General features: G+C 40.8%; 1 protein-coding gene across 1 annotated transcript in view; it reads left to right on the top strand.

The window, feature by feature from the left end:
- Positions 1-508: 508 nt before the first annotated feature.
- Positions 509-12235, top strand: part of DGLUCY (D-glutamate cyclase) — a 60752-nt gene continuing 49025 nt past the window's right edge. Inside the window, 1 exon segment of the mRNA XM_045163758.1 lies at positions 509-795. Coding sequence (XP_045019693.1) covers positions 517-795 — 279 coding nt within the window. The 5' untranslated portion in view covers positions 509-516.

Raw genomic sequence — 12235 nt, 5'->3', positions numbered from 1 at the left:
GGAAGAGTTCTAAAATGTAGTCTTGCCCTCTAGGCACTCTGGGGTCTCCCCAGGAGAGAGAAATGGGATTCAGATTAAAGTAGAACATCCAGCCAATTGTACCGGCAGACCAAAATCAGTGGCTCAAAAAATGCTTTGGTGGCAAGGCAGCCCAGCACCAGCCAGTGTGAGCCTGCTGGATGCTTCGTGGGGGCAGAAGATTCTGAACCAGTTCTGAGGAATGGAAAGGCCTTCAGGAGAGAGGCAGGGAGGACATTCCAGGCCAGGGCAAGGGCAAAAGCAGAGCTCTTGAAGTGTCAGGAATTTCTCTTTAGAAATGGAGACATGAGGGGATAGGGTAGGGCGGAAACTTGCTCCAAACAGTAGCCCATCCCAGAGCAGTGCCAGGGGCAGTCCTGGGCGGGTTGGGAGGCGGTCCTCATGCTGAATCTGCCCCCTTAAGGGGAGCTGTGAGTTCTCATCTGTTCCTCTCTGTCCATTCCTCAGGTCCTCTGTGGCCCACTCAGGGATGGCATAATGATCTTCACATTCCACTGGAAGTCCTGCCTTCCCTCTGCCTTAAGGAGTTTGATTGTACAAAAGAAACCAAACACCAGAAACATGTCCAGCATGAGTAGGGTTGAGTGGTACTCGGTGTTAAAAAAAAGTTCCCTGGAAATACCAACCATGTCCGTTCCCAGAAACTCTCAAGACTCCCAGCTTCTAACTGGGAGACAGAAGGTCAGAGCAGAAGGAGATTCTCCTTGGTCACTGCTTAATTTTCTAGAAGGAGCTGATGCCTTGGACCAGACTCAGGTGTGAAGTCTAGTATGACCCAGCTCTGCTTGGTACCCACAGATCCACAGGGAGAACCCCCAAGGACCTCTAATGATGAGAAAGTTTTCCCTCCTGGGAGAAGTTTCCCCAGATTATGCTACATTTTAGTTTAGTTTTGATTGAGACCAAGTTTCCCCACGTGGGCTGGTCTTTTCTGGGTGGCACCCATCCCTACACTATCTCCCAGGAGTGATACCCAAGGCTCCAAAAGGTCCTGAAAGAGAAAACAGATATCCATGTTATCACCAACCTAAATCCCAGCAAAATTTCACAATAACAAAGACATTTCTGGTTATGGTGGAATCACCAGCAACATAGACTAGAGTACTAAAGCAGGACAATTCTCATTGTTTATGGACATATCTGTCCTCTGTTGCCATTTGTGGGCCAACAGTTATCTATTGTGACCCATCAAAGCACCCCCAAACTTGGTGGCTTAAACCATAATTCTCATAATCTACACTGAAGCTAGGCTCAGCAGGGTGGTTCTTCTGCTCCACATGGTGTCTCCTGGGCTAGCCCACCAAGCTGGTGTCTTCCTCACATGTCTGGAGTGCCCACTGACATGGCTGGAACCACTGGGACCAGCCTCACATTTCTCTCTCTAGGAAGCCTCTCCATCAGTAGAGGCCAGAATTCTTTACAGAGTAGCTCAGGCCTCCATGGGAGATATTCCAGGAGAACAAGCCCTAATGCACATATCCAGCCTCTGCTTGCTTCATACCTCATAAAGTCCTGTTAGTAAAGCAAGTCGTGTGGCCCAGGCCAGTGTCAAGGTGGAGGGGACTCCCAGTTGTGAATACTGGGAAGCGTGCTTTATAGTCAGCACGTAACAGTGGACCACAGCCCTTCATTTACATGATGGACCAACAAACACCAGCTTCACCAGATCGACCTCCACCCACTAGAACCTGGGGGAGAGGGACCAAGGGAACAGCATGGCTCCTTACTGGCCATCTCTGGGGGCAGACTGTGTGATCTCTCTAAGCCTCACTTGTTAGAAAGCAACCACAGAATCTTGCCCTTGGAGCTGACATAGGTGAGGTGCTGGACCCATATTAGCTGCCACCAATAACCTCAGATATGCAGATAACACCACCCTTATGGCAGAAAGTGAAGAGGAACTAAAAAGCCTCTTGATGAAAGTGAAAGAGGAGAGTGAAAAAGTTGGCTTAAAGCTCGACATTCAGAAAACTAAGATCATGGCATCTGGTCCCATAGCAAATAGATAGGGAAACAATGGAAACAGTGACAGACTTTATTTTGGGGCTCCAAAATCACTGCAGATGGTGACTGCAGCCATGAAATTAAAAGACGCTTACTCCTTGGAAGGAAAGTTATGACCAACCTAGATAGCATATTCAAAAGCAGAGACATTACTTTGCCAACAAAGGGCCATCTAGTCAAGGCTATGGTTTTTCCAGTGGTCATGTATGGATGTGAGAGTTGGACTGTGAAGAAAGCTGAGCACCAAAGAATTGATGCTTTTGAACTGTGGTGTTGGAGAAGACTCTTGAGAATCCGTTGGACTGCAAGGAGATCCAACCAGTCCATCCTACAGGAGATCAGTCCTGGGTGTTCATTGGAAGAACTGATGCTGAAGCTGAAACTCCAGTACTTTGGCCACCTCATGCGAAGAGTTGACTCATTGGAAAAGACCCTGATTCTGGGAGGGATTGGGGGCAGGAGGAGAAGGGGAGGACAGAGGATGAGATGGCTGGATGGCATCACCGACTCGATGGACATGAGTTTGGGTAAAGTCCGAGAGTTGGTGATGGACAGGGAGGCCTGACGTGCTACGATTCATGGGGTCACAAAGAGTCGGACACAACTGAGTGACTGAACTGAACTGAACTGAACTGATGGTGGATTCTCCAGGAGGAAAGTGGCTGTTTCTGTGGGCCAGCTGGAGCTCTCCAGCTTACAGAGCTATCTTCCAGGGCTTTAAATCAAATTAGTACTGTTAAAAGGCTTTTGCGTCTTCCTTTTCTCTCTCTCGTTATTAAGTTTAAAAAAAAAAAAAATGGGAAAGCATTGCTCTTTGGGTAAAAGGACTCAGAGAACTCATTTCATTTCTCTCTGCAAAGAAAAGGCTAACATGACCTTAAATGGAGCCGGAGAGGGCAGACCGTAAAGTACCCTGCCTCACGTGTCCACTAGTGACTAGTGAAGTCACTCAGTCGTGTCCGACTCTTTGCAACCCCATGGACTGTAGCCTACCAGGCTCCTCTGTCTATGGGCTTTTCCAGGCATGAGTACTGGAGTGGGTCACGTGTCCACAGCCCCTTCCAAAAGGGCACCACGGAGGCCTCTATTCCATGTCCTGTTACTGATGAGAAGACTTTCTATGATGTGGAGACTTTCTATGACCCGTGGTAGAGGTAAACAAAACCCAAACACAAAGCCTTCAGAAGTGCACTTAATTAAAAAGGAAACAGAGAAGCTTTGTGTGCATAATACATCGTAATTTATAGTAGTCATCCAGTTTGCTCTGGAAACAGGCTTCCTAGGTAAGAGAGGGGTGGCTAGGGGCTGGGCAGCCTCCAGGCTGGCTGAATTCCCTTCCACTCACTCTAGATTATTTTTGAAACACGCTGGGCTTGCTCGAGCCATGCACCCAGGTTCCTTGGGCTTTCGGCAGCAGGGGGTGTCCAGTTTGTCCTCCTTTGGAAAGTCTGTAGCGTTGGCAGGCACTACAGGCTTTGAAATAACGAATTCCAGGCAGTTTGAGTGGGGACCAGTCCCAGACTTCCTCTGCAGAGGATTGCATCTGCTTCATTGCTCTATTCCTGAGGAGGAAGGTGCCGGAGGTGGTGATGGACCCATCCAGGTTGGGGGTAGGGGGCATGCCTGCAGCCCAGTGGTGACCTGAGAAGACCTCAGGGGTCACTGGTCTGAGGCTTGACTCCTGACTGTGCCACATACCAGCTGTGTAACCCTGGGAAAGTCACGCCATCTCTCTGAGCCTTATTCTACTCACCTCTTGTATAAAGTACAGATGATTCCACACATAAATTTCTGAGCACAGAGAATCTGGCATATAATAAGCATTCAGAAAAATATTAACTGATACATATTACTGCAAAAAAGAAATGTCCACACGTTGATAGAGCAAGTCTGGCATTTAGGAGATTTGTCACCAAGATTATTTCTCCAAAAGAGTACAATTATGTTTTTCTTTGGGATGATCTTCTTTTTAAAGGAAATAGCCATTTTTTATTTTTTGGAAACATAACTTTTCTTGTTTGTTTGTCCTCCAGTTACAGATTGATACCTGTTTATTGCATAATTTTTAGCATATTAAGGAAACTATAAAAAAGAAAATTAAAATCACCCACAATCTTGTCAGTAGAGATAACCATGATGAACATGAAGATATGTTTCCTTCTGGTTCTTTTTTAAAAATTAATTTATTTTTCATTGAAGGATAATTGCTTCATAGAATTTTGTTGTTTCCTGTCAAACCTCAACATGAATCAGCCATAGGTATACATATATCCCCTCCCTTTTGAACCTCCCTCCCATATCCCACACCATCCCACCCTAGGTTGATACAGAGCCCCTGTTTGATTTCCTGAGCCATACAGCAAATTCCCGTTGGTTATGTATTTTACATATGGTAATGTAAGTGTCCATGTTACTCTTTCCATACATCTCACCCTCTCTTCCCCTCTCCCCATGTCCATAAGTCTATTTTCTATGTCTGTTTCTCCACTGCTGCCCTGTAGATAAATTATTCGGTACCATTCTTCTTGATTCTGTATATATGCATTCAGTTCAGTTCAGTTCAGTCACTCAGTCGTGTCCGACTCTTTGCCACCCCATGAATCGCAGCACGCCAGACCTCCCTGTCCATCACAAACTCCCAGAGTTCACTCAGACTCAAGTCCATCGAGTCAGTGATGCCATCCAGACACCTCATCCTCTGGCGTTAGAATACAATATTTATTTTTCTCTTTCTGACTTACTTCATTCTGTAAAATAAGTTCTAGATTCATCTACCTCATTAGGACTGACTCAAATGCATTCCTTTTTATGGCTGAGTAATATTCTATTGTGTATATGTACTTCTTTATCTATTCATCTGTTGATGGACATCTAGGTTGCTTCCATGTTCTAACTATTGTAAATAGTGCTGCAATGAACAATGGGATATGTGTGTCTTTTTCAATTTTGGTTTCCTCAGGGTATATGCCTAGGAGTGGGATTGCTGGGTCATATGGTGGTTTTATTCCTAGTTTTTAAGGAATCTCCATACCATCTTCCATAGTGGCTGTACCAATTTCCATTCCCACCAACAGTGCAAGAGGGTTCCCTTTCTCCACACCCTCTCCAGCATTTATTGTGTGTAGACTTTTTGATGATGGCCATTCTGACCCGTGTGAGGTGATAATCTCATTGTAGTTTTGATTTGCATTTCTCTAAAAATGAGCAATGTTGAGCATCTTTTCATGTGTTTGTTAGCCATCTGTATGTCTTCTTTGGAGAAATATCTGTTTAGGTCTTTTCCCCACTTTTTGATTGGGTTGTTTGTTTTTCTGGTATTGAGTTATATGAGCTGCTTGTATATTTTGGAAATCAGTCCTTTGTCAGTTTCATTTGCTATTATTTTCTTCCATTCTGAGGGTTGTCTTTTCATCTTGCTTATTGTTTCCTTTGCTTTGCAAAAGCTTTTAAGTTTAATCAGGTCCCACTTGTTTACTTTTGTTTTTATTTCCATTACTCTAGGAGGTGGGTCATAGAGGATCTTGCCTTGATTTATGTCATCAAGTGTTCTTCCTATGTTTTCCTCTAAGAGTTCTATAGTTTCTGGTCTTACATCTAGGTCTTTAATCCATTTTGAGTTTATCTTTGTGTATGGTGTTAGGAAATGTTCTAATTTCATTCTTTTACATGTAGCTGTCCAGTTTTCCCAGCACCATTTATTAAAGAGGCTGTCTTTGCCTCATTGTATATTCTTGCCTACTTTGTCAAAAATAAGGTACCCATAGGTGCATGGTTTATTTCTGGGCTTTCTATCTTGTTCCATTGGTCTATATTTCTGTTTTTGTGCCAGTACCATACTGTCTTGATGACTGTAGCTTTGTAGTATAATCTGAAGTCAAGAAGGTTGATTCCTCCAGCTCCATTCTTTCTCAAGACTGCTTTGGCTGTTCAGAGTCTTTGTGTTTCCATATGAATTGTGAAGTTTTTTGTTCTAGTTCTGTGAAAAATGTCTGATAATTTGATAGGGATCACATTGAATCTGTAGATTGTGTTTGGTAGTATAGTCATTTTCACAATATTGATTCTTCCTACCCATGAACATGGAGTATCTTTCCATCTGTTTATGTAATCTTTGATTCCTTTCATTAGCATCTTATAATTTTCTGTGTACAGTTCTTTTGCCTCCTTAGGTAAGTTTATTCCTAGATATTTAATTCTTTTTGTTGCAATGGTAAATGGGATTGATTCCTTAATTTCTATTTCTGATTTTTCATTGTTAGTACATAGAAATGCAAGTGATTTCTGTGTATTGATTTTGTATCCTGCAACTTTGCTAAATTCACTGATTAGCTCTAGTGATTTTCTGACACTATATTTAGGGTTTTCTATGTACAGGAAGTCATATGCAAACAGTGAGACCTTTACTTCTTCTTTTCCAATCTGGCTTCCTTTTATGTCTTTTTCTTCTCTGGTTGCTAAGCTAGGACTTCCAGAACTATGTTGAATAATAGTGGTGAAAGTGGACACACTTGTCTTGTTCCTGATCTTAGGGGGAATGCTTTCAGTTTTTTCACCACTGAGAAAAATGTTTGCTGTAGGCTTATCATATATGGCCTTTACTATGTTGAGGTAGGTTCCTTCTATGCCCATTTTTTAATCATAAATGGGTGTTGAATTTTGTCAAAGGCTTTTTCTGCATGTATTGAGATTATCATATGGGTTTTTTAATATAAATTTATTTATTTTAACTGGAGGCTAATTACTTTACAATATTGTATTGGTTTTGCCATACATCAACATGAATCCACCACGGGTGTACATGTGTTCCCCATCCTGAACCCATCTCCCAATTCCCTCCCCATACCATCCCTCTGGGTCATCCCAGTGCACCAGCCCCGAGCATCCTATATCATGCTCGAACCTGGACTGGCAATTCATTTCACATATGATATTATACATGTTTCAGTGCCATTCTCCCAAATCATCCCACCCTCTCCCTCTCCCACAGAGTCCAAAAGACTGTTCTATACATCAGTGTCTCTTTTGCTGTCTCACATACAGGGTTATCATTACCATCTTTCTAAATTCCATATATATGCGTTAGTATACTGTATTGGTGTTTTTCTTTCTGACTTACTTCACTCTGTATAATAGGCTCCAGTTTCATCCACCTCATTAGAACTGATTCAAATGTATTCTTTTTAATGGCTGAGTAATACTCCATTGTGTATATGTACCACAGCTTTCTTATCCATTCGTCTGCTGAAGGACATCTAGGTTGCTTCCATGTCCTGGCTATTATAAACAGTGCTGTGATGAACATTGGGGTACACGTGTCTCTTTCCCTTCTGGTTTCCTCAGTGTGTATGCCCAGCAGTGGGATTGCTGGGTCATAAGGCAGTTCTATTTCCAGTTTTTTAAGGAATCTCCACACTGTTCTCCATAGTGGCTGTACTAGTTTGCATTCCCACCAACAGTGTAAGAGGATTCCCTTTTGTCTGCACCCTTTCCAGCATTTATTGCTTGTAGACTTTTGGATCGCAGCTGTTCTGACTGGCATGAAATGGTACCTCATTGTGGTTTTGATTTGCATTTCTCTAATAATGAGTGATGTTGAGCATCTTTTCATGTGTTTGTTAGCCACCTGTATGTCTTCTTTGGAGAAATGTCTGTTTAGTTCTTTGGCCCATTTTTTGATTGGGCCATTTATTTTTCTGGAATTGAGCTGTAGGAGTTGCTTGTATATTCTCGAGATTAGTTGTTTGTCAGTTGCTTCATTTGCTATTATTTTTTCCCATTCTGAAGGCTGTCTCTTCACCTTACTTATAGTTTCCTTTGTTGTGCAGAAGCTTTTAATTTTAATTAGGTCCCATTTGTTTATTTTTGCTTTTATTTCCAATATTCTGGGAGGTGGGTCATAGAGGATCCTGCTGTGATGTATGTCTGAGAGTGTTTTGCCTATGTTCTCCTCTAGGAGTTTTATAGTTTCTGGTCTTACGTTGAGATCTTTAATCCATTTTGAGTTTATTTTTGTGTATGGTGTTAGAAAGTGTTCTAGTTTCATTCTTTTACAAGTGGTTGACCAGTTTTCCCAGCACCACTTGTTAAAGAGATTGTCTTTTCTCCATTGTGTATTCTTGCCTCCTTTGTCGAAGATAAGGTGTCCATAGGTGTGTAGATTTATCTCTGGGCTTTCTATTTTGTTCCATTGATCTATATTTCTGTCTTTGTGCCAGTACCATACTGTCTTGATGACTGTGGCTTTGTAGTAGAGCCTGGAGTCAGGTAGATTGATTCCTCCAGTTCCATTCTTCTTTCTCAAGATTGTTTTGGCTATTTGAGGTTTTTTGTATTTCCATACAAATTGTGAAATTATTTGTTCTAGCTCTGTGAAAAATACTATTGGTAGCTTGATAGGGATTGCATTGAATCTATAGATTGCTTTGGGTAGAATACTCATTTTCACTATATTGATTCTTCTGATCCATGGACACGGTATATTTCTCCATCTGTTAGTGTCCTCTTTGATTTCTTTCACCAGTGTTTTATAGTTTTCTATATATAGGTCTTTAGTTTCTTTAGGTAGATATATTCCTAAGTATTTTATTCTTTTTGTTGCAATGGTGAGTGGAATTGTTTCCTTAATTTCACTTTCTATTTTCTCATTATTAGTGTATAGGAATGCAAGGGATTTCTGTGTGTTGATTTTATATCCTGCAACTCTACTATATTCATTGATTAGCTCTAACAATTTTCTGGTGGAGTCTTTAAGGTTTTCTATGTAGAGGATCATGTCATCTGCAAACAGTGAGAGTTTTACTTCTTCTTTTCCAATTTGGATTCCTTTTATTTCTTTTTCTGCTCTGATTGCTGTGGCCAAAACTTCCAAAACTATGTTGAATATCATATGGTTTTTATCTTTCAATTTGTTAATATGGTATATCACATTGAGTGATTTGCCTATACTGAAGAATCCTTGCATCCCTGGAATAAACCCAACTTGATCATGGTGTATGAGCTTTTTGATGTGTTGATAAATTCTCTTTGCTAAAATTTTGTTGAGTTTTGCATCTATTTCATCAGTGGTATTGGCCTTAGTTTTCTTTTTTTGTGTTGTCTTTATCTGGTTTTGTTATCAGGGTAATGGTGGCCTCGTAGAATGAGTTTGGAAGTGTTCCTTCCTCTGCAATTGTTTGAAAGAGTTTTAGAAGGATAGCCATTAGCTCTTCTCTAAATGTTTGATAGATTTCATCTGTGAATACATCCGGTCCTGGACTTTTTTTGGGGGGGGGGGATTTTTGATCACTGCTTGCATTTCATTGCTTGTAATTGGGTTGTTAATAATTTCTATTTCTTCCTGGTTCAATCTTGGAAGATTGAACTTTTCTAAGAATCTATTTCTTCCAGGTTATCCATTTTATTGCCAGTTTAACAGCTGATTTTTCAGTAGAAACTCTTTAGGCCAGAAGGGAATGGCAGGATATATTTAAAGTACTGAAAGGGAAACATTGACAACTAAGATTACTGTACCCAGCAAGGATCTCATGCAAAATTGATGGAGAAATAAAAAGCCTTTCAGATAAGTAAAAAGAGAATTCAGTACCACCAAACCAGCTTTACAACAAATGTTAAACGGACTTATATAATCAAGAAATACAAGAGAAGAAAAAAGATCTACAAAATCAACCCCAAATAATTAAGAAAATGGCAATAGGAACATATATATCAATAATTACTTTAAATGTAAATGGATTAAATGCTCCAACCAAAAGACACAGACTGGCTGAATGGATAAAAAAAACAAGACCCATATATATGCTATCTACAAGAAACCCACTTCAGACCAAAAGACACATACAGACTGAAAGTGAGAGGATGGAAAAATATATTCCATTCAAATGGGAAGCAAAAGAAAGCTGGAGTAGCAATCCTCATATCAGACAAAATAGACCTTAAAATAAAGAAGATTACAAGAGATAAGGAAGGACACTACATAATGATCAAGGGATCAATCCAAGAGGAAGACATAACAATTGTAAATATTTATGTACCCAACATAGGAGCACCTCAATACATAAGACAAACACTAACAGACATAAAAGGAGAAATTGACAGTAACACAATAATAGTAGGAGTCTTTAACACCCCACTCACACCAATGGACAGATCATCAAAACAGAAAATTAATAAGGAATGTCTTAAATGATGCATTAGACAAGATGGATCTCATTGATAGCTTCAGGACATTCCATCCAAATGCAGAAGAATACACCTTCTTCTCAAGTGCACATGGAACATTCTCCAGGATAAATCACATCTTGGGTCACAAATCAAACCTCAGTAAATTTAAGAAAGTTGAAATCATATCAAGCATCTTCTCCAACCACAATGCTATGAGACTAGATATCAATTACAAGGAAAAAAACTGCAAGAAACACAAGCACATGGAGATTAAACAATACGTTTCTAAGTGACCAACAGGTTACTGAAGAAATCATAGGGGAAATGAAAAAATTTCTAGAAGCAAATGACAATGAAAACACAACAACTCAAAACCTATGGGATGCAGCAAAAGCAGTTCTAAGAGGGAAGTTTATAGCAGTACAATCCTACCTCAAGAAACAAGAAAAACATTGAATAGACAACCTAACTTTACACCTAAAAGAGCTGGAAAAAGGAGAACAAAAAAAAAAATTAGTAGAAGGAAAGAAATCATAAAGATCTGAGCGGAAATAGATGAAAAAGAAATGAAAGAAGCAATAGTAAGATTAATAGAACTAAGTGCTGGTTCTTTGAGAAGATAAGCAAAATTGACAAACCTTTAGCCAGACTTATCAAGAAAAAAAGAAGAATCAAATCAACAAAATTAGAAATGAAAAAAGAGAGGTTACAACAGACAATACAGAAATACAAAGGATTATAGGAGACTATTGGCAACTATATGGCAATACAGGATATCCTTCTAGTTCTTTCTCTTATCTTCTTTAAAAAGGAGAATATGCTGAGAATACTATTTTCTTACTTAGTAATGTTCCTTTAATGATACATCCCAAACATCTTTTAATATCATTAAATATTTCTTCTTTACCATAATCTTATTTTATCTTATTGGCCATGCCATGTGGCATGTGGGATCTTAGTTCCCTGAGTGGGGATCAAACCTGCACCCCCTTCATTGGAACCACTGGACCCCCAGGGAAATCCTTGCATAATAATTTTAAATGTCCTTGCAAGATTCACTGGATGAATGTAACTCCAACCCCTACTTCCTGAGTACCCACATGTTGGGTAATTCACATATAGGAAAGGACTCACAGAGTTCTCTTTGAGGTATGTATGATTACTATCATCTAATCCATGGCAAAAGCAAGCCCGGGGTCATAGCACTGGTCAGAGGCAGAATTGGGATTCAAAACTGGTTTGTTTGCCTCTAGAACCAAAGGACTTCCCATTCCAGAGATGGGCTGGTTGCCCCCAGAGGAGAATGTGGCCTGCAAGTGGTGGGTATGGCAGGGTGACCTTCCTCTAAAACTATCTCTTTGGAGGGAGTCAAGGATTCTTTGAACCTGCTCAGTTAAGAACCTGCTCATACAAAAAATGTGAACCATTTCTTTCCTAAAAAGGATACCCAAATGGGCAATAAAACATACAAAAAGGCACTCATTTGCATTACTCATCGGGGCAATGCAAATTAAAATCCCCATTTGATGCCACTGGAAAGGCTGGAATGAAAAAGGCAGGCAATACCAAGTGTTGAAGTGGATACAGAGCAACCAAGAGCTCACATGCCCCTGTTGGGTATGTCAATCCGTGAAACAGACGGACTGGGACCTGGGACCCTGTGCTGAAGTGCTGGACTGCTTGCACCCGGACAGACATCTCCTCAAGCAACAACATGCAAAGAAACTACATGGGACTAAAAACAGCTGCGTGCATGCACAACTGGGGTAAATTCTGGGCAAAAAATACAAAAAAGACCAAAACACCCAACTGCCACTTCTAAAGAGCTGGGAGCAAAAATTGTGTGTCGGGAGCAAAAGCAGGGTAACTGCACATGCCCCGTGCACTCAACACCATAAAGAGGTGGGCAAAACACTGAAGCCACTGTCCTGCCTGACCCCTGGACACACCCCTACTCTACTCCATATAAGGAACCAGCTCACCCAGCCTCAGGGAGCAAGCCAAGGGACCTGTTACTTGGTTTTGCTCCCTC

The sequence above is a fragment of the Bubalus bubalis genome, chromosome 20 (genome assembly GCF_019923935.1).
Source record: "Bubalus bubalis isolate 160015118507 breed Murrah chromosome 20, NDDB_SH_1, whole genome shotgun sequence".
In the NCBI taxonomy this organism is placed as follows: Eukaryota; Metazoa; Chordata; class Mammalia; order Artiodactyla; family Bovidae; genus Bubalus; species Bubalus bubalis.
This window is presented reverse-complemented; position numbering and strand designations above follow the sequence as displayed.